General features: G+C 40.1%; 1 protein-coding gene across 4 annotated transcripts; it reads left to right on the top strand.

The window, feature by feature from the left end:
- The first annotated feature begins 1,375 nt into the window (after positions 1 to 1,375).
- Positions 1,376 to 23,076, top strand: LOC121625008 (V-set domain-containing T-cell activation inhibitor 1-like). 4 transcript variants are annotated; one of them, XM_041963017.1, is made up of 10 exons: positions 1,376 to 2,159; positions 7,384 to 7,434; positions 7,937 to 8,248; positions 8,935 to 8,942; positions 10,297 to 10,324; positions 11,960 to 12,238; positions 17,622 to 17,900; positions 19,144 to 19,152; positions 19,498 to 19,611; positions 21,012 to 23,076. In XM_041963017.1, the coding sequence occupies exons 1-10, from the start codon at positions 2,060 to 2,062 to the stop codon at positions 21,083 to 21,085; spliced, it is 1,254 nt and encodes a 417-aa protein (XP_041818951.1). In that variant the 5' UTR covers positions 1,376 to 2,059; the 3' UTR covers positions 21,086 to 23,076. The 4 variants fall into 4 exon arrangements, with proteins under 4 accessions (XP_041818951.1, XP_041818976.1, XP_041818959.1 ...); XM_041963042.1 differs by lacking the exon at positions 7,384 to 7,434; XM_041963025.1 differs by lacking the exon at positions 19,144 to 19,152.
- The last annotated feature ends 396 nt before the right edge of the window (positions 23,077 to 23,472 follow it).

Below are 23,472 nucleotides of genomic sequence, written 5' to 3'. Positions count from 1 at the left end.
CCAAGTGAAAAATTGACCTGATTAAATGAAACTTCTGATTAAATGAAGTTTATATAAGTGGTTAAAGCTGGTTGGACCAAAAAAGCTCAGTGACAAATCAAATAACTTGAAAGGATCAGGAGACCCTGACTGAGGATTTCAGTTTGTTCTGCAGCTCAACTCAGATTAAAACATTCATAATGTGTTTAGAAGCTTCACTTTTGAGTGACAAAACATTAACTAGATTTTAAATGGCAGCACTGACAGGCAGCTCGTGACGAATTAAAGAAACCGTTTGTTTCTCCTGTAATTAGCAAAAATCTGAGCACGAGCAGGTGGTCAGTTAATCACCGGGCTGGTGTTTGATCCCTCGCTCCTTCTGTCCTCATGAAGCCCACATTGTTCCCGACGGTCAGACCAGGACCTGCAGGGCAGCTGAAGGCCGTCAGTGTGTGAGAGTGAGTGTGTGAATGGATGAATGAGGAGCTGAAGTGCTGTAATAAAACTGTCCATTTACCAAAAATTATCACACTGCTGAGTTCTTAAAGGTCCAGTCTGAGCTGAAGCTGGACATTAAAACAACATGAGACTCCACTGAAGTGATCAGGATGTTCTGCTGTAAATCAATGTGAATGTTTTGAAGCTAAACTGAAATATAATGTGACTTCATTTTTTATTTTATATTTGCGTTATTGACATTATTTGAGACAAGCCTGTGTTGCTTCTTCTGATTTCTTAAGGTGCTCAGCCAGAGTCTGTCAGGTACAGTTACACACTGAACTAAACACTCACTGTCCAGTTTATTAGGTACAGTTAAAACTAATATAGCTGTCCTGCAGGAAGTCCTCCCTTCATGGAGGTAATCATGTTCAGTTTTGTACTGAGTTCAACTGTATTACATCATACATAGAAGTGTTTCTGTTATTTATCTTACCCATCATCCACAATGATCATTAAGTCAAATCAACACCTCTTAAACAGTTTAAACACAAGCTGAACTTCATAACCATGAAGGGAGGATTTACTGCAGGACTGTTGTATTAGATTGCTTTAGTTTGAGCTCAGTGTAGCTAATAAACTGGACACTGAGTGCATATTGTTGTTGACTGTGATATTTGGTTTGTGTGCTATCTTTAAGTTCATGTATGTTTATGTTGGTAACTGATGATGCATTTGAGGGGCATCGTGTTATTTCAGGCAGCGCTTCATTTTTTCTATCCAGATGTTTGAATAAAACACGAGCAATGTCAACGTGTGTTGACGTTGACTGTTTTTGATGTTAAGAAGAAACCTGTTGGGCAACAGTTAGTCTTTTAAAAAAAGACTTTTAGAGGACAAGAAATACTTTGAATGAAACAACGTATCAGATGGAAGAACAAATTAATTAAAATAAGGCCTCTAACACACAGAGTTTACCATCCAAACAGGTTCATGAATGGTAATTATAGCTGCATATTAATCACACCAATAGATTTTGTAATTCCTGACAGAATAAAGCTTTTACACTCTTCTTTTAATTAGAGAGAGAGATTTAACAGACATCCCTGGCTTGAGCAGGGGCGTTGTGGTCCATGGTTGACCTTTGACCTTTGAGTCTCTGGGCAGCCTCAGCTTTTATTTTCTTATTTGATCTCCACTACCCAGGATAATAAGGAGCCTTTTTAATCTGAATTAAATATATAAATGAATGAATGAATAAAAAGTGCATCATACCCACTGTTCCCTCTTATCACAGAAAAATGTCCACACACGAAATAGACTGTAATATTTCAGCCAGATAAACTTTATCAGACGTTCATTTTTGTTCTTCGGGCTTTTTCTTCCTCATAACTGTAGTCAAATGTTAAACACCAGTGTGAAGATACAGCTGAAGAGCAGTGGTATTTAGACTTGTGCTTTGTACACTTTTGTCCGATTTAAGCGAAAATATTAGTATAGCGTATACTTTTATTATGAAGGGTTGTGGCGGACGTGCTGCAACAGTTGCATCTTGCGGAAGCTGAGAAATCGAAAGTGTTCGCTTTGAGCGGCTCTCGGAGGCAGAAGTGGATGAGTGTTATGTTACAGTGATGCTGAAGTGATGTTCAGTGTTCAGGCGACAGAAACAACCATGAAGCTTCTTCCTGTCGTGTGTCTCTGTGTCCTCACGTGGTCTGAAACAGCGTCTGCTGATGAAAACGGTAAGAAAACTGCTGACTGATGTTTATACTGAACTGTTTTATATGTCTGAATAATATATGAACGTGCAGTCCGGAAACAGAATAACACGAAGTCAGTCAGAGGTAGATACCAGCTGCGCCTGTTAGCGTCAGCATTTAGCCACATTTTAAAATAAAGATCATTAAAACAGTAATATTGAGCATGTAGCCTGATATCAGATGGATATTAAAACACAGGTACTTTGCGTCTGAACATCATCCTGCTGAGTCATTCCTGTGTAACAGAACTGCGCAGTTCTCAGGCGTTAGCGGCTCTCTGGCGGCGGATGTTCGGGCGTCGCCTTCGCGCTGCGGACAGAAACGCGTCGCTGTTTCCGAGCAAAGCTTCGTCAAACCCGAAAGATGGTCGCGACACGTCACTGAACTTTGGACGCTGATAATTCTCCGGAAATCTGTTTTATATTACTGCCATGACTTATACTGCACTTACTGGTGCTGTACATATTCTACTGCACAGGTTCAAACACCTGCTTATGTACCTGGTTACTCACTTGTTTACACCTGTTAACATCTCACAATATGTATTTATTACAACCAGTCTATGAGCTGTATTTTCGTCACACTGTATATATTTATGTGCATACCTGATTACAGCCTTTTTTCATTACACATAGGGAAAAGGTCGAATACAAATAAAGTTTGTGATGATTATTGCTGCACAATAACATAACAGTTTATACATTTTACTATAACTACACAACTGTCTTCCAAAATATTAGACTTTATTCGACATTATATTTCTACACTTTAGCTGCTGAGCTATGTTATGTCTTAGATTATAATCATATTTTACTCACGTGACTTTTTCATGCTTATTTATATGAACATTGTTGGAGATGAGATCTTAGAATTTCAGCAGCAATGACTGCTTCACTGTAATTGTTGAGCATATGATAATAAAGAAGTTTAACTACTGAGAGTTCAGTTGATAGTTTTTATTGAGGAGGAATTATTTATTAATCCTGTCAGTATTAACAGCTGTAACTATTTAACCAATTAGAGGCACATGGAGGCTAACTCTCTACCATGTAGGGTACAATAGAGGGCACTTTTTTTCTTTTTTCTTTTTTGCAATGCAGGTGGACAGCAATATCCCTGCTATATAGTCCATGATGAAATCTGTGTGTTCACTATCTGAGTGTGGTGATCAGTTCCTCTTCCTTCTTCTTTGTGTGTTGAGTCGACAGACAGAGTCTGATTGACAACTGAGTCGGGGCTAAATGTTTTGTTATCACTTTGGAAAGGGTTAAATGTTATTATATTTAGGGTGATGTGCTGTTAAGTTTACGTTAAAAAAACAATAAAGATTAGATATGTAACAAAGTCAGATGTAAACAAGTGCAAATATGCAGTCTGGAGAGCAGAGTAAAGACTCAGCTGAGGACTGTGTTTGCTGTCATAAACATTAGTTGATATAACAAACTTCCATATGTCTGTCTTAACTTCATGACTGTGCATGTAAAGATACTGATTCATGCATGTTTTTATCTTCCAGTGGTCGTGAAAGAAGGGAGGGATGTTATTTTGCCCTGTTCCCCCAGCACCAACATTGTACGGGAGCTCTTTGACTGGAAGTTAATTTAAACACAAGATACTTGTGCTCAAAAAGAGGATTCATTCTCAGTGAAGAACCTTGGAGCTCTAATCTGCCTCTATACCTGCCAAAGAGCAGTGATTCCTAACACGTCTCTGGGGGTCATCAGGTGGAAACCTCCCTTCAACAGTGTTTCGCCTACTTAGTCCCACTACACCTCCAGGAGGTTAGGCAGTGAACTCCGGCGTCCCAGAGTCACCCCCCCTAGTGCCAGTTCACACTGCTCCTACACAATCCAAACAGCACCGCCACGTTCAACTGACCCAGAGATGCTCCAGGTAGTGGCCAGTACCGATGCTACCATTTAACTATAGCTAATGCTAATGCTAACCGCTAGGAAGAACAGAAGAAGACAATACAGTTCCGATGCTACCATTTAGCTAATGTTACGTGCTAACCGCTACCTGCTAAGAGGAACAGAAGAAGACAATAAAGCTAGATTCACCTATACTGTTAAAGTTAATTGCTAGCTACCAATACTAACTGCTAAGATACTATCATACTCTCACCGCTTTAGCTATTGTTAGCTGCTACAATGCTACCACAGGCCTAGATGCCACATGTAACTGCCGATTGCCACACTACCATCATCTACCCCTGCCTCTCACCAACTGCACCAAGAAAAAGCGGGGTGGGAATACAAACCCTGGTTCGGGTAGGGGATAGAAAATAAAGAGGTAGAGTCAAAAGATGAAAGTAGGGATTGGATACAGACCCTTGTTCGGGTAGGGGGTGGAAAATTTAGAGGGTGCTGAAGGTGGAGGCCTAAACCACCGACTAGATTTAACAGCCTCTTCTAACATTTCCTTCAAGAAGCAGCAAACCCTACCATTTCCTTCAAAAAGCAAACAAAGCAGGAAAACAAACCCTAACATTTCCTTCAAGAAGCAAACAAAACAGGAAAACAACCAAAAAGATCAAAAAACAAGCCAGCTCTGTATCTTACCACGCACACTCACCTGAACAGGCCGCATGGTCCCAAAGAGAGACTCTAGCTGGCCACACCCCCACCTTATCTAACCTTCCTCTTCCTGGTTCTCTTCCTATTGGCAGAGCGAGAAGATGGGGCGGGGAAAGCAGAGCAGAGGAGAGGTGTCTTGTTCAGACTATAACCTCTTCTCCTGCCGGGTTAGGCATGCATGTCCTCTGCCCCCCCCCCCCCTCCCTCACTGTCCCTATTTCACCCCCCAACTACTATTATTTCTCCTGATCCATATCCACTGACTAGACCTAGCAGCCTCATCTGACATCTCCCTCACTGTCTTTCTTAACTTTTGCCCATGCACTCCCAGCTCCCTCAACAGTGAAACAGCTGACCCTGCAACAAAACCTCTACACCCCACTTCAACCGGGCAGACCCTGGTCTTCCATCCCCTCTGCTCAGATTCTGTCTTTAAATCTGCATACTTAGTCTTCTTCCTTTCATAAGCTGCCTCCACTGAATTTTCCCAAGGGACTGTTAACTTAATAAAATACACAGTCTTTTTACTCATGGACCATAAGACAATGTCCGGCCTCAGATTACTATAAACTATTTCCTGGGGCACAACTAGCTTTCTTCCCAAGTCGACCTGCATTTGCCAATCATCAGCCCCTACCAGGCAGCCACCTACCTGCTTTCTCCCTGACTTAGCAGCTCTATTTTTCTCCCCCTCTCGAACAAACTGCACATCTAACCTCTCCTTTCTAGAACTTCCAGAATTCACCCGCTTCCTTCTCTCTTCAATGCCTGCGGCTAAGCTTCTCAGCACCTGATTATGCCGCCATGTATACCGGCCTTGTGATAAGCTAATTCTACAACCTGACAAAATGTGCTTTAAACTTGCTGTACCTGAGCAGAGTGGGCACGATTGATCGCCCTGTACCCAGAGACTTAGGTTCTGCGGGGTTGGCAACACATCGTATGTCGCCCCTATCAGAAATTTAATACGGCCTTCCTCCATATTCCACAGGTCCCTCCAACTAAGTTTCCTCTTCTCAACACCTTCCCAATTCAACCATTGTCCCTGTTTGGCTTGACCAAATGCTTTTGCCCCTCTTAACAACTCCTCCTGCCTACGCACCTGTTCCACTACAAGCTTTCTTTTCTCCTTTAGACCTGCTTTATTCCACACTGGTTTGCCTGGGCCAAGCCCCAAGCCTCCCCGGCCAAATTGAACATTTCCTACTATTTCTGCATGCCTAAGAGCTGCCTCTGCCTCCTGCACTGCTGCCCTTGGGTTCCATTTCCTCCCCCCAGAAGGATTCGGAACCACATTGCTAACTAAAATGTCCTTACTCCCAGATAATAAAAGTTCTGTCCTAACCTTAGTGCATTTAAACTCCTCTGTTAGACTGGATACTGGCAGCTGAAGCATTCCTTTCCCATACAAAGCTACATCGCTTAAGCACCTGGGAGCACCCAACCATTTTCTAATATAAGAGCTAACTAGCCTTTCCATTCTCTCTGCTACAGATAATGGGACTTCATATACTGACATTGGCCACATTAACCTAGGATACAAGCCAAACTGCAAGCACCACAACCTCAGTTTTCCTGGGAGCCCTGATTTATCTATTCTCTCCAGCCCTTCTGCAACATCCTTTCTAAATTGCATAACCTGTTCAGCATCATTCAGGTCCACATTGTACCACCGTCCTAGACTCTTAACTGATTTCTCCCTAATTGTTGGGATTTCCTCACCATCTATAGCAAACTTTCTATCACTTACTTTCCCTCTGTATATTGAAATACTCCTTGACTTACTAGGCTTAATCTTCATACTAGCCCACTTGAGATTCTGATTGACTTTATCTAACAACCTCCTTGTACATGGCACTGTTGAAGTTAGCAGTGTATATCATCCATATAAGCCCTAATTGGTGGAAGACGCATTCCATTCTGCCGTCTCTCTCCACCTACGACCCACTTGGAAGCCCTAATAATTACCTCCATAGCCATTGTGAAAGCTAGCGGGGACACTGTACATCCTGCCATAATACCAACCTCCAATCTTTGCCAGCCTGTTGTGAGCTCTGCGATACTTGCACACAGTCTGATGTCTTGGAAATATGCTTTCACCAAGTTAACAACTATCTCCGGCACTTTAAAGTAGTCAAAGGAACTCCAAATAAGGTTATGTGGCACTGACCCAAACGCATTAGCCAGATCTAAAAATACAACATTCAAGTCTCTTTTCTCCCTCTTAGCTGTCTGAATCTGATGCCAAATCATGCTAGTATGCTCTAAGCATCCCGCAAATCCTGGTATCCCTGCTTTTTGCACTGTCGTATCTATCATACCATTCCTTTCTAAGTATTTAGCCAGCCTCTGTGCTACGATACTGAAGAAAAACATTTCTTCATTTAGGAGAGAAATCATCCGAAACTGGCTAAGGTCCGATGACTCCTTCTCCTTAGGGATGAAGACACCTCCTGCCCTGCGCCATGCTCTTGGAATACTTTGTTTCTCCCAAACTATTCTCAGGTATCTCCATAGTGTCCTCAAGATGCCAGGTGCACTCTTATAGACACGGTAGGGGACTCCATTAGGCCCTGGGGCCGAAGAAGCCTTTGCACGCCTAACCACCTCCACCACTTCTCTCCACCTAGGTGGGCTCACATCCATCTCCTGCTCCACTTCCCCTAACGGTGGCATGTCAGGTGGAAGACCTATGTTCCTATTCTCCTTTGAATCTGAATACGTCGACTTCAAATACTGTTCAATCTCTGATTTCGTTGCCTTAAGTTGCCCTCCTTTTTCTTGATTAAACAAGCCTTTCACAAAATTAAACTGGTTCCTAAAAAATGCTGACCTTGCACGTTCCTTCTTCTTTCTCTTCTCCCTAAGGTGTTCTGCCCTTCTGAGTACTGCTAACCTGCTTCTCAGTTCCTCCTGCAACACCTTAATTCCCTCCCTTTCTTCTTCTGTCGCCTTCCTCCACTGCTTTCTTAACTGCCTCCTTTCCTTTACTAACTTCTCTAGTTAGTAAAGGAAAATGTAAACAAGTGCAAATATGCAGTCTGGAGAGCAGAGTAAAGACTCAGCTGAGGACTGTGTTTGCTGTCATAAACATTAGTTGATATAACAAACTTCCATATGTCTGTCTTAACTTCATGACTGTGCATGTAAAGATACTGATTCATGCATGTTTTTATCTTCCAGTGGTCGTGAAAGAAGGGAGGGATGTTATTTTGCCCTGTTCCCCCAGCACCAACATTGTACGAGAGCTCTTTGACTGGAAGAAGGATGGTCAGAAGGAGGTCTTCATGTATGATGCAGGACTTCATTACAATAACGGACGTGCAGGTCAGGATGAGCAGTTCAAAGGTCGCGTCTCACATTTTCAAGGTGAACTGAAGCACGGCAACGCCTCCATCATCATCAGAAATACGAAGGTGACTGACAGTGGAAACTACACCTGTGATTTTCCACGTCTTCAGCCAAGGCAAACATTCCACATTAGGCTTGTTGTTGGTGAGTGTTTCCATTAAACAGTTAAAGATGTCCTCTCATTTACTGATGCTACTGGTTTCAGAGTCTCAGATGGACTTTTGTCATGTAGTCAGAATACAGATCTGGCCACTGGCCCATGGAGCTACAAACATATCTGCAGAGATCACCTCTGTATCACACATGCAGTGTATTGTCCATTATATCACTGTCCACACTGAAATTTCAGCAGTTTCACTTCTCCAACATTGGAATTGTTACCAAATGCCCACCTCATGCAGAGTTTGACCAGATGAGGATTTGAATCTCTCTCTCAAACCTCCTGAGTACAACAGTGTGAATTCCTTCAAGAAGAAACTGCATGAAAGTGTTTGCCGTTGTCCCCATCTGAACAATTATTGAGTCTCAGTCCTCTGAATGACTTCAGGCTTTCAACTCAGCCTGAATACATGTTGCATCAGCAACACTTTTGCATTCAGACAGAAACATTGTATGACTAATAGTTTTTTCCGCATGGGTGAACCCATCGACACAAACCAGGCGTGTCTGTGAATGTGTGGGTAGCTGCTGAAAGAACATTTCTGAAATTAGTTTTAGATGGGAAAAAAATAATTAAATAAACAGGGAAACACATTTCTTTTTTTTCCACAGTTTTACATATCTTCCAGGTTGATGTGTCACTCTAACATATGTTTTGTTTTACCTTTTAGGTGGCATCTTAATCTCTTGGGGCTCATTTTCACAATGTCCATTTCTGTCTCTTAACATCTGCCTATTTTAAACTGTATAATACCACCAACATGAAACACAGATGCATGTCCATTGCATCACTGTAAAGCAAACACTCTGAGGTTTCATTAGGTGTGTTGATGTCACTTAAATCTCTGAAAGAGTTGAATTGGAAAATTATTTAACAGGAAAAAACAGAAGCTTTCTTGTTTATTTCATTCCACTTCATTTCTTAAACACAGTATGTCAGTCATAATAATAGCTATCAGGCTGAAATTCACAGGATCTTTCCCTCAACTTGTCTGTAATGTCTGTACCTAATTTCAAGTTATCAGGCTGAAGTGGTTCTGTGATATTTCAGAAAGTGCAGTACAGATTATCTCCAGCAGGTGTCTACAGAGAACTCTAAAACTTCTCCAAAGTTACCAAATTATGATAATAAATACCTTTGTGACACTGAAAAGAAAGTCCTTCAGTTTAAACATTTACCATAGACATGTGTTTTTATATGGGAATAAAGATGTACATATTTACTGTCATTAAATCATGCTTCTAAAATTATTTAACCCTAACCCCATTAAATCATGTGTCTGTCCCAGTCCGACAGAGTCCGACAGCATGAACTTCCATATATGGTTAGGCAGGTAATTGGCTACGAACTCAGAGTGTTTTTCGGTGCTGACTTATCATTGGTTGAAAGGAGCTGTCAATCAGACACACATGGCACTCGCACATAGATGCCCTCCTATTATTATCTGATGGAGTTAAAAGTCTGGCAGGTTCGTCACGTTAGATCGTAGAAAGATGCCGATTGGTTTATTTGGTTCCTGGGCGTTTACTGATTTCAGAGATACTGAATATCATTGGTCAAAAGTTTTGTCAATACTTTAACATTAACCGAAATAACGTTGTTTTCTAAGTTTGACGAGCGACGTTAAAAATAAACGACAGACTCAGTCGAGTTTTATTTAGGTGATTTTTACTTCCGCTTGAATTTATACGAGCTGGATTTAATCTGTGGACTCTTCTCAGTAAAATGAGCCTCTGTTGGTTTGTAAATGTCTGTTTTTCGACCTATAAATACATTTTAACTGCGGTCAGACAGGGTAGCTAGTTAAGCTGCTAACTGTCTACTGCCGTAAAGTCAGACGCTACTGTTGTCATGTCGTAAATCCTTAATTTAGATTCTTAAATCCGTTGGAATAATGAACGTCTAAGCTGTCAGACGAGCTACAATATGTGTTTATTTACGTCTACAATCAACATTAAAATGCGCTGTTTATGTTTTTGTTAAGTTTTTCATGTAATTCTCGGGTCGCGTGCAACCTCCGCGCTTTAAAACATTAAAAGACAGAAGAAATGAAATCCAAGGTGAGTCCTGAATTTGATGACGTCACTCTCTACACCTCACATGTATGTGTTTTGAGTTTAGCTTCACAGGTCTGATATCAGTCAGAAACAAGTTAAATCTTTGTTCTTCTCTGTGAGGAGCAGATTGAACTCATTCTACCATGTGCAAAGTGCCAAAATGCTGAAATCACCTCTTAAATCTGGAGACTTTGACCTGTATTTTTCAAGTCTGTCTGGTGTGCAACCTATACACTATATTTATATGTATGATTATTCTGATTTTCTGTATTTGAAGGAAACTGCATTGCATTTGCACAATTATAGGAGCAATAAACATAAAACATGACTATTGCAGAACACCTGCAACTAACAATTATTTTCATTATTGTTTAATCTACAACATTTTCCACAACAGTAATGCAGATTATTTTGATGCTTTCGACATGGTAATGTGTTTTCCAGGATACTTTATGTGACACAAAGTTTGTTTCATACACTGTCATTTATTCATATTTTAACATGTGTCATTAAACCTAGATTTACTACATTTTCTGCAGAAAGTATATCTTAGTTTTACTTCTTTTCAATCACAATCCATTTATTTACTTTTTTAATTTCTCTTTCAACTAAAATGGCACATACAATATCTAATCTACAAATGTGTGTGTGTGTGTGTGTGTGTGTATGTAAGATAAAAAAAGAACTAGCAACCAGACTACTGAAAGGTGCAGCTAAAGAGGATTGATTTTAGCTTGGTGTAGGAGTGTAGGTCAAATTCAAATTATGAAGCACGAATAAACCTGTAGTTGGACAGAAAACCGAAATGATTATGTTCTTTCTTCTTTCTTAGAAAATAAAAACACACTCCAGTGAAATCTTTTATCAATTTCTGGCTACAAAAGAAGAATTACGACAAATCTGATGATTCGGGCAGCGTGATTGAATATTTCTCACTGACATAATTAAGTCCTTCAAATACAATGGTTGAAGATACATAAGACCCTATGTGTCATATTATCGGTTGAATTTGCTTGAAATGTAATAGGAAGTATTGTCTACACCTCAACAGCAGGTTTCACATGATTTCATTTCATTTTTAACATTGTTTCTGTTATTGATCAGAAATAGTGTATGCAGAAGTGATAAGTTACCAAATGATCACTACAGCAAGAATAAAAAGGAGATGTAGAAAAGGAACAAATATACAATAAAAAAGGACACAAAGTAAAAACTATATAAATGTACATTATATACAAAAAAAATTAATAGATTATATTGCCTTGAGAAGAATGGCTCAGTTTCATAATGGAAAATTCTGAACAGCACATGAGTTAGATATGAATAATGAAATAGTGTTTTTGTACTGTTGCATGGTATAAAATATAAAATATATAACAGTAAAACATATAGAAGTAGTAAAGAGGATGTGTAATATTGCACAAGATAATTGCACACACATATTAGCAAATGTTAACATAGATAACGAAATGCAGCTGTGATCAAGTTTTTAGTTTAACATTGTTTTTATCAAACATGGCTGAATTTAAGGAAGTAAGTAAGTAAGACTTATTTTTTCTATTTCTCTCTGTTTCCATCACACAGTTGTATAATGCTGTAATTGTCTTCTATAACCTCTTGTTTCTGTTTTGTTCACAGTTGCAGCTCCAAAACCATCTGTCACAACTCTTCATGAAACAAAGGACTGGTCACTGCTGCAGTGTGAAGTTCATGGTGCTTCTCCAAAACCTAAAGTAGAGTGGCAGGACAGTGCTGGAAACGTCCTTCATGCTGAGGAGCCGCAGGTCTCAGAGAGAGGAGGTCACTTCTACATAACCCTCAACACCACCGTGACCAAGACCGACCGCTTCCGCTGTGTAGTCACTCAGCAGGAAATCAACCACAAGACTTATACTGAGACCTATGTGCACATCAATGGTGAGATCCTTCCCAGTCATATTTTCATATTCAGATAATTTCTGTTGTTTATGTGTTTTTCAGTTTAGGATTTTAATGTGTGTTCAGACTGAACACAAAGCCAATAGGAATGAAAGCATCTGCACAAGTTGAAAATGTTTCAGACTGAGTGAAAAATTCACACTTATACGGAGACTCTGAGACTTAACATTAACATTAATCTACACAGATAAGAGGAAGAATGAGAGAGTCTGCAGGGAAATAACAAAAAGAAAGAAATGAACTTTATAGTGAATTGAATGAAATAAAGCTTATTTAATTGAGAGATGATAGATTTATAAATGGCTGCTGCAGCCTGATCCTGAGGATCAGCATGAAAACACCACATGAGGGTGGTGTTTCTACACTTCATTCACTGCAGCAGAGTGATACCAAAGCAGAACGAAGTGAAAATCCAGTATCAGGTGTTGAGGTCCAGTGAAAATGGAGATGAAATCAGTGAAAGTGTCCATGATGTGATTTCTAAATCTGAGCAGGAAACATCTCCTCTGTCTGAGCCTGAAAGCAGGAGTTCACAAATGTTCACCACTTCTACATTTACTAACAATAGTTTGTGGTTGTGGTTAAGGCAGATGGCCGTCCACCCAGATCCTGGTTCTGTTCAAGGTTTCTGCCTCCTAAAAGGAAGTCTTTCCTCGCCACTGTCGCCAAGTGCTTGCTCATGAGGGAATTGTTGGGTCTCTCTCTGTGGATAAAGAGTTTAGTCTGTACCTGCTCTCTATGGGAAGCGTCCTTAGACAACTTCAGTTGTGATTTGGCGCTATATAAATAAAATTGTATTGAACTGAATTATTAAATGAGACTCTGTGCAGCATGTAGACTGGTTCAACCAATTCAAGATTCAAGAGTCTTTATTGTCATTGAACATGTCAATGAAATTTTCATTGCAACCCCCATGTTTCGAACAGATAGTAAGAAAGATAAGAAGACTAGAAAGAATAAAATTAAGATAACTGCAATAAAATAAAATAAACCAACATGCAATAAAAATATTCGTAAAGCAATTAAAAATATAACAGAGTGAAAATATACTAAGGCAATAAAATATACTAAACAATAAACAATAAAATATGGAAGTGAAATGTGCAAACAGAATAAAATATACAAGCAGAATAAAATATACACAGTGAAATGTACCGACAGAATAAAATATACCAGTGGACAATAAAATATACCAATGAAAATGGAATGTGCCAATATAGTAAAAAAGAATATAACTTAGTTAAGTGTATGTGTGTACCTAAAAGTTGAGTACACAGAAGGTGCAGGTGGAGGTGGAGGTGGAGGTGTAAAGTGCGGTGTGCAGTGGTTTACAGTTCTCACAGTCTCTCACTGCAGTGAGGGGCTGCTGGGGGTGATAGCTCTAACAGCTCTGGGGAAGAAGCTGTCACTCAGTCTACCTGATGGTAGCGGTACAAACAGTCTGTGGCCCGGATGGCTGGGGTCCGTGGCGATGGATCTCGCCCTCTTCCTGACCCGGCCTTCATATATAGAGTCTAGGTCAGGAAGGGGGCAGCCCACGATGCCCTGTGCAGTTTTAACCACCCGTGCCAGTTGTTTCCTCTCCTGTGCCGTGCAGCTGCCATACCACACTGTCACACTGAGGCAGAGGATGCTTTCAATTGTGGCCCTGTAGAAGTTGACGAGCAGCCGAGAGGAGAGTCCAGCCCGTTTCAGTTTCCTGAGGAAGAAGAGCCTTTGTTGTGCCTTCTTCACCAGGCGGGAGGTGTTCATGGACCAGGAGAGGTCAGATGTGATGTGGAGGCCCAGGAACCTGATGTTGTCCACACGCTCCACCACTTCTTCGTCCATGAGGAGGGGGGCGTGATCCGTCTTCCTGGACCTCCTGAAGTCTACAATGACCTCCTTGGTCTTCCCTGTGTTCAGCACCAGGTTGTTGGCTGAACACCACTGGGTGAGCTGGTGTATCTCCTCTCTGTAGTGGGTCTCGTTGTTATCTGAGATGAGACCCACTACTGTAGTGTCGTCCGCTAACTTCACGACTGTGTTGGTGGGGTGGATGGCAGCACAGTCGTGAGTAAACATGGTGAAGAGGGCCGGGCTGAGCACACAACCCTGTGGCGTGCCCGTGCTGAGGACCAGAGGGGATGATGTGATGTTCCCTATTCTCACCACCTGAGGCCTGTTGGTGAGAAAGTCTCTGATCCAGTGGCACAGAGACGCAGGCAGACCCACTGCGTGTAGCTTCAGCGCCAGCTTGTCTGGGATGACGGTGTTAAAAGCTGAGCTAAAGTCTACAAATAGCATCCTGACGTAGGTGTTGGGCTGCTGCAGGTGGGTCAGGGCTGTGTGCAGGGTGATGGAGACAGCATCCTCTGTGGACCGATTCCCTCTGTAAGCAAACTGAAGGCTGTCTAGGTCCGAGGGGATGAAGTCTCTGATGTACCTGAGAATAATCCGCTCAAAGCACTTCATGATTACCGGGGTCAGTGCAACAGGCCGGTAGTCATTCATTTACTCTCTCTCTCTCCCACGCACGCTCATTTTTTCAAACAAGCTCATTACTGCTGGAGAGCAGCTGCATTAACACAATGTTTTTGGAGGGGGTTCTGACCACTTGGGGGAACGAGCTGAAAACACATCACTGACATGTCACCTGTTAAATTATGGCCAACATTTTAGCACACAGTCACAAACATTATCGTTCATCTGGAGATGTGTTTCAGGCAAGGAAGTGCAAATCATGATCGGAATCCGACCAGGTGGGTAAGACTTCCAGCAGCAGCCACATTATGTAGAGAGAGAAAAGCCTGTTCAGAATCAGCTTTATTGGCCAAGTATCAGTTCACTTACAAGGAATCTGAGACTGGTTTTAAGTTGCTCTCCATGTGCTCACACACCTCACTGATGGTTGCGTCAGACTGAACTCTTATCACTGATGAAGTGAAACCACCATTTGTGTTTTCGCCTCCTGAAGCCTGAAACCTGAAGCCCTCATGTCTGCTGTTAGTCAATAGAGTTAAACCACATATGAACAAACATGTTATTTATCATCAGGCCTGACGACATCAGTGCATGTTTAGAAGTAATCTGGGCGTTAAACACAGGAAACTGTTCTTATAATGACTTTATTATGTAGGAAACAGAAACATTTCTCAGAAGTGAATGTATTAACTAGAAAATTCCCTCTGGGAAATTTTGAAAGGGACACGGGGTGTGTTCGAGCCGACAAAATTATCTACGTTTTAAAGTTTGAATGAAGTCTCTAGGAGAAACTATGGCGAAGCAGCGGACAATTGAAAAAGGCTGCAATTTGAGGAAATTTCCCCATTCATTTCTTATGGGAAATTTATCGCAGTTGTTTGCGTCTTACGTTGGCCTTCGATGGTCATAGCTCGAAAACCGTAAGAGATATCAAAATGTGCCGAGGGTCATTTTGAGCCGACAAAATTATCTACGTTTTAAAGTTTGAATGAAGTCTCTAGGAGAAACTATGGCGAAGCAGCGGACAATTGAAAAAGGCTGCAATGTGAGAAAACGGCAGATATCAGAGGTAGTCAGTCCCTGATTAATGAATTGCTCTCAGCTGTGTTTCTGTGGCTTTCTCCTTGTCTGTCTCTGTTGATCACCTCAGCTGTCTGTGTCTGCTTCTCTCCTCTGCTTCATGTCTCTGTTAACATGAATTAATGAACTGAATCAATAAACATGAATGGAGCTAATGCTAACGGAGCTAACAGAGCTAACACTAACGGAGCTAACAGCTAACCGCGCTAATAGAGCTAACGGCGCTAACGCTAACAGAGCTAACTGTGCTAACAGAGCTAACAGAGCTAACGGCGTTAACAAGGGGGCGGGGGGATGGGGTTTTCATTATGCATTTGTCTGTGTGTGTGTGTTTATGTATCTGTCATTGTGTGTGACTGCGTATGTGTGTGTCTTCGTCTGTTTGTGTGTGTGTGTCTGCTTGAACTACACAAGCAGCCCAACCAGCTCCAACATGGAGATGTGTATAGTATATATGTGTCTGAATGTGTGTGTGTGTGTGTGTGTGTGCGTGTGTGCCTGTGTAACTTCTGCCCCACCTGCTGATAATTACCTCTCTACCTCTCCCACTTTTTACCTGTTCCTGTTCAGTTTTGACGTGCTGTTTTTAATCACTTTTAGCTGTTGGGTAGCCCTTTTTGTGTGTGTGTTTGTGTGACTACTGTCTCAACCTTTTTGCGAAACTTCAATCTTCAATCAACATTAAAATACGCTGTTTATGTTTTTATTAAGTTTTACATGTAAATCTCGGGTCGCGTGCAACCTCCGCGCTTTAAAACGTTAAAAGACAGAAGTGATGAAAACATCCCAGGTGAGAACTGAGTTTGATGACGCCACTCTCTACACCTCACGTGTATGTTTTGACTTGGCTCCATAGGTCTGATATCAGTCAGAAACACTTGAAATCTTTGTCCTTCACTATGATGAACAGATTGAGAACATTCTTCTATGTGCAAAGTGCCAAAATGCTGAAATCACCTCTTCAATCTGATGACTTTTACCTGTATTTTTTGGGTGTGTCTTGTGTGTAACCATCACACTATACTTTTATGTGTGTCTGATTATTGTGATTTTCTGTCTCTGAAGCAAACTGCATTGCATCTGCACAAATACAGGTACAATGATCACAAAAAATGACAATGTTGCGGTAGAGCTGCAACTAACAATTATTTTTTTTATTGTTTAATCTGTAGATCATTTTCACAGTTAATCCTGTAATCTATAAAATGTCAGAAACATCGTAAAAAACATACAGTTTTACAGGCCCCAAAGTGAAGTTTTCAAATTGCTTCTTTTGTACAACAAACAGTCCAAAACTCAAAGACTTTTCTTTGACTGACATAAATGACAAAGAAAAGCAGCAAGTATGAGAGCTTTACCAAACATCATTACATCAGCCCCCAGACTTAATCTTCTGGTTCTGATGTTATAAAGTGTTTTATAGGGTTTAATACTTGTAATTTTGGGAAAAAAAGACATTCATGATCCAGTCCAATCTGGCAAAAATTTTGTGGGTCTCTCAGCAGAATTTACTTGTAACGTAAGAAAATATTGTCTGCACCTGAAACAGCAGGTTTCACATTCACATTTTTAACACTATGTGTTTGTGTTATGGATCAGAAATAGTATATGCAGTATTGATAAGTTACCAGATTGTTATTATCACACAAGCCTGAGATGTGTAATTAAGACTTTGTGCTTTCCTCTGTTTTGTCCATTTGTTCTTCCACTTGAATATACTGATTTACAAGCAGAAATGTGATTAAGTAAAACATCCTAATATTACATTTCTAATGCTGTAGTTGTCTTCTATAACCTCTTGTTTCTGTTTTGTTCACAGGTGCAGCTCCAAAACCATCTGTCACAATACTTGATGAAACAAAAGACTGGTCACTGCTGCAGTGTGAAGTTCATGGTGCTTCTCCAAAACCTAAAGTAGAGTGGCAGGACAGTGCTGGGAACGTCCTTCATGCTGAGGAGCCGCAGGTCTCAGAGAGAGGAGGTCACTTCTACATAACCCTCAACACCACCGTGACCAAGACCGGCCGCTTCCGCTGTGTAGCCACACAGCAGGAAATCAACCACAAGATTTATACTGAGATTTATGTGCACATCAATGGTGAGATTTTTCCCAGTCATATTTTCATATTCAGATGATTTAAATAGTTTATGTGTCATTCATTTTCTTTTTTTAAGGATATTGTTATGGGCGTTTGCACTTTTATTGGACAGTATGACATTGAAGAGACAAACAGGAAATGTGGGGAGAGGGATGGGGAGACCCACTTCCCAGGTCACTGAACAAATACACTCTGGCACATTTTGACATTCTAATGACAGGACAGTGTAAATTCAAAGTGGTAACCTATATTATTTATACAAAACTAACATAACTCATCCTCCATAATGCAAGATCACATAGATCATATAGGCTTGATATTCAGTCTATTTTCCTCACTAGCTGGCATGATATTAAGGCCTGATCACACGTGTCTCACAGCACATTTCTTTAATCCAGCTTCTTTATCTCATTTCTTCAAAGAACAATAATTTCATCACTTCCGCAAAATGCAACTTTCTTTTCATTTAACTTTTTTGTGACCTGTAACTTATTGTTAGGATACATATTATTATATTATTATTATCCTTTGTATGAGCCCGTGTGAGATGTTTGTATGTGACATCGAGACATTTACAGTTCTTGTGCATCCACTAAGTCAAACAGTATTGCTGTTTTCCTGCAAGATTTCCCTCCTAGAAATAATTCCCAACCAGATGTTCTTATTGCTTTGTGTCGTTTAAAGGTGACGTCTGCAGTTTTCTTGCTAACAAACAAAAAATATATTTACATTCAGTGTTACTCACTAAAACAGTCTGTCCTTGAGGACTAACGAACACGTCAAATGCATTTCTCATGATATATTTTCCAAGTACTTTCAATCCTGCGTTGTTTCCATCCATGTTCACCAGGTAGCATCTTCATCTTTACTGCCTTTCCTGTAGCGTTGCTGTGTATCTTTGTGTGTTACTGCCACCTGCAGATCAGTGACTTCAAGTCAGGAGCACACATTTCTTTTTACCAAAAACTATGCTGTTAATACAGTTAATTATTTATTTTCTTACGTTCGTATCACAGTCAGTCATTGTTGGTGAACCTGACAGTGAATGTTCATAACACTAATTCATTAAAATGCTGTAGAATTGCCCTTAAAATCGTACTTAATTTTTGATTTCAGACTGTTTCGAATGTTTTCTCTTTGACTGTGCTTTTCATGGCTGTACCTGTGCATATCACAGAAGCTCAGTATGAAACATAATAACACTTATTTTTTGGTTTTCTTTATTTGATGACTCACCTCAAGATGAAAACAGTAAGTTTCCTTTTTTGATGCTCACAAAAAACTAAATTGATTTTTCATGTTGCTGATTGACTGAAATAATTAAATGACTGGATGATAAACAAATTAATTTGATCCTCCCACATTCTCGTTCTCATAAAGAAAATTGAAAGTCTTGATCAAACCCCTTTTTTGCTGCATTAAGTTTGGCAGCTTGTGTTCAGTAGTGTGATTTATTTAGACAACCAGCTGTGTTTTGCCTTCTGATGGGGTTTTAATCTTTAAACAGTCTGATGTTCTCATTGTGTAGGTTAAGACCAATGTTGTGGACGATTGCAGTCAAATTCTGACAGTAACATAACTTCTAATGTGTTTCAGATCAAACTTCCACAAAAGTGATTATTGGAGTTTCTGTTGGAGTTCTTTGTGGAATTGTTGTTGGAGTTGTTGTAGGTTTCCATCTAGCTCGGTCTAGAAATTGCTGTAATAAAGGTAAGTTTAAATAAAGCTTTGTGTTAACATATCACACTGTGAGGACAGTAACATAACAGATATTGGAACTATCTTGTGTCCAGATGCTTGACAGCTCTCTGTAGCTTGTTTATGTCCACATTAGATTGTAAAAAACTTAAAATATCTGAAAACAGTTTCTTCACTTAACATTGGTATCAGTAGAAGCAAATTGCAAACATCACTCTAAGTTTCACTGAAGAACATTATCATGACACAGTTTGATGAAATGGCTCTTTATAAATTTTAGAATACATTTCAGTAGTGTGATTAGTAAAGCACCTCTCTGGAAGGAGTTGCATTCTGGACTGCTTGTAAACTATTCAAGGATGTCCTGCTGAGGAAAGCAAAGAGGGACTTATTGTAGTCTGGACATGATGAAAAGAAAGAATTAATGATCGTCTTCATCTTAGTTTGAGAAACAATGAGCCAAAGTTTTGTTCCTCAGCTAGAAAAAACAGGAATGGGTCAAATGCCTCACATGCTGGTCTGAGGTCAGATCCTGGCTGTTACTGACACCTAATGCAGTTTTTGACCAAACGTATGTACAGTAGTTCAGCCAGTCGCTCTCCCAGGCTCGAGTCCAGATGTGTGAACGGCCCATAACAGTCCGAGCTGGAGGTCGTGTTTTATCAGTCCTGTCAGCAACTGTTGTCGTACTAAAACTCTTTCAACGTCTGTATCTCTGCAACAACAACTTCCTCGTGTAAAACAGCCGTGATGTCAGAACACACCTGTCCAGTCAGAGCAGAGGATGTAAATAACATGTTCAATGCAGCATACACACACACACACACACACACACACACACACACACTATATATATATCTCTATGTGTGAACACAGACAAACACATCTTTGACATTTCTGTACTACAGTGTTTTATTAATTATCAGTCATTGTTCATTAAATGTCACACGGAAACAGTTTAGCTTATTTGATGAAGTTGATGTTCTGACATGATTCATGGAATTTTTGGGTTGTAATTCATGGTCAGATGCACTAATTATAAGTCATTTAGAATAAAAGCATGATCTTAAAGAAATGTAATCTAATATTATCAGCTGACATATCTGCACAAATACAGATCTGTCTGTCTGTGGTTAATTGATATTCATTGATAATATCAACCTACTGGATCATTGGGATCTATCATTGAGGATTATGAGTCTGACACAAACCAGCAGTGGATTCACCAGCTAACTGAAACTGATTTCAGTGACTCTGCAGTCTGAGCTGTATTTCCAAACCCATTTGAAACAAAGAACGATAAATATCAACACACAAAAAGTCTTTGAGAGTCACACACAGATAAAATCTGTAAAAGAGAAACTTTGAATGAACTGAACAGGATCAAGACAATTTTCATTTGTGTCCTGCAGGTTCAACACAAGACAAACGTGACCAAACTGCAGGAAAGGAGTCAGAGCCACTGGACAGTTCACCTGCACCGTGAGGGTATCTGCAGAGTGTGTGTGTGTGTGTGTGTGTGTGTGTGTGGGTGTGTGTGTGTGTGTGTGTGTGTGTGTGTGTGTGCGCACACCATTGTTTTTTTAGTGAGGACCAATTTGAGTTTTAGACCAAGAATATTTGTGAACCGTGAGGACATGTTGGCCTCAGCATCTTAAACGTCTGAGAGTTAAGACCTGGTTGTAGGTTTAATGTTCGAACTGAACTAGTTTTATGAGGCAGGTAGACGTGATCAGAGAAAGATAAGTTTACATTTCAGGGGTCAGGGTGTCAGATGGGTGTGTAGTGGATTAATAACAATGCTTAAATGTATCCAAACAGAGCACCGAAAGTTGAGTCTGAAGTCTGACATTAAGCATTTCTACACGTCTGACTTCACCAAACTGCAGCTGTCATGTGGAATAATTTAAAAAAAGTTGCCATGAAATGTTGAAAAATGTCCTGAACATAGTCCTGACTGTGACTGTGTGTGACAGGAGTTGTTGAGGACTTTTATTTTTTGATTTATTGATAATCTTCACAGGGACAATGCACCTTAATGAACGATACTGTAAATGTGCCAGAACTGAACAAAAGCCTGTTTTGGAGTCTATAGACAGATGTTGCCTAGCAACCGTGAGATTATACATGAAATATCTCATCAAATGAAATGAGAAATGTAAAACCATAAATTTATTTAAAAAAATAAAATCACAGTCTCTACTTTTCATGGTGGTAAGATGATAATATCACAGCAGCTTTGTGGGATCACACTGGTCTTAATTGAACCAGCTGACACACCATCACACTGATCCTGGTGTGTGTGTGCACGTGTGCGTGTGCATGTGTGCGTGTGTGCGTGTGTCTGGGTTGTATACACACAGACTGAAAGTCCTATAAGTAAGTTAGATGTTTAAGACTGATAAATAATGAGAGAGCAGAGCAGGACAACGAAACGAGTAATAACAAAAGAAAGTTACGACAGAAATAAAAGGGCCAAGTTAAAGTGAGCTTTAAGAAGTGCTTTAAAAGAGCATCAGGATTTATATTTTTAGGGATTTGGACTAAAAAGACCAGACGCTCTGGAAAACCAGGTGCTGTAATCAACCAGGAGACCCCGGACTGATGAGTCCACGTCTGGAGTTTGACCATGACTAAAACATGATAAACCAAATCCTAAATTCTTAAACTGACAGGCAGCTAGTGATGAATGGAAGTTTGTGTTCTCCTAGAATTAGTTAAATCCAAGCAGCCGCATTTTGATAATCTGGAAGCTGACTGACTGTCTTCTGTCTGAAGGATGAGACAAAATGAGATAAAATCAGTTCAGTCTTCTTCAGAATCTGTTTTTTTTAAACAGCTAAGTTTAATTTATGATCCTCAGCTGAAGGAAGCAGGTTTGCACCAACGGAGTTACTTAACAGAAAATGTATTTAAATACATGAGAGCAGGTTGTCAGTTCAGCACAGGGTTGCTGGTTTGATCCCCGGCTCCTCTGGCCACGTGTTGAAGTGTCCTTGAGCAAGAAGCTGAACCACAGACTGTTCCTGATGGTCAGAGCAGCTCATCAGTGTGTGTGAGTGAGTGTGTGAATGGATGAATGATGGACAACAGTGCTGTATAAATTCTGTCAATTTAGCAAATATTATCATTCTGCTAACTGAGCTATCTGGGCATTAAAAACAAGATGTGACCGAGCTGATTCTGCTGTTATCCTGTAAGTGAATGAATATTTTGAAGCTGCAGTAAATCTAATGTGACTTGATTTTTTCATTTCGATATTGATATTTGGGAAAAGCATGTTGCTTCATTTCAGTTCTTGCGGTGCTGATCCAGAGTCTGTCAGGTAGTCATATACTGAACTGTGTACTGTTGCTGACTGTGAAATGTATGTGAATGTTGTTTACTGATGATGCTCTTGTCGGGTGTCGTGTAACTTCAGGCAGCGCTTAATTATTTTTATCCAAACGTTTGAATTAAAGATGAGAAGTTCCAAACTGTTTGACTCTCTCTGTTTATTTCCCTCTTGTTTTACAGAATATATATTTTGTTTCAATAAACTGATTATAGGACATTTTTTACCTCCAGACGATGCAGGTCATGAAAGGATCCCTGGCTTTTGTTCTCATTGGCTTTTGAATGTTTCAATTAGGACTGTTGTTTATCGGTTTTTGTGAAATGATACTGAATCTGTTGACCGTGTGTTTTTTTAAAACTGCAAATACTGTTTATTCACGATTTGGGAAAGACTCCTAAAAAATGTCTTTATATGTTACAAACTGTAGATTTTACCAAAAAAAAAAACACAGTTGAAATTCAAATGTTCACCCTCTTTTCTAACATTCAAATGAATTTACGTTTGATTCTTTGATTTTCACTGCAAGTTGTTACAGG

Source organism: Chelmon rostratus, chromosome 2 (assembly GCF_017976325.1).
Source record: "Chelmon rostratus isolate fCheRos1 chromosome 2, fCheRos1.pri, whole genome shotgun sequence".
Taxonomy (NCBI): Eukaryota; Metazoa; Chordata; class Actinopteri; order Chaetodontiformes; family Chaetodontidae; genus Chelmon; species Chelmon rostratus.
This window is presented reverse-complemented; position numbering and strand designations above follow the sequence as displayed.

What these genes read in the sequence shown, in the direction of transcription:
- LOC121625008 (XM_041963017.1), top strand. Translation starts at nt 2,060, where the DNA reads ATGTTCAGTGTTCAGGCGACAGAAACAACCATGAAGCTTCTTCCTGTC. An exon ending in CCCTAACGGTGGCATGTCAG is followed by an intron (nt 7,435 to 7,936) that starts GTGGAAGACCTA and finishes TTTATCTTCCAG; the next exon opens with TGGTCGTGAAAGAAGGGAGG. An exon ending in GACCTATGTGCACATCAATG is followed by an intron (nt 12,239 to 17,621) that starts GTGAGATCCTTC and finishes TTTTGTTCACAG; the next exon opens with GTGCAGCTCCAAAACCATCT.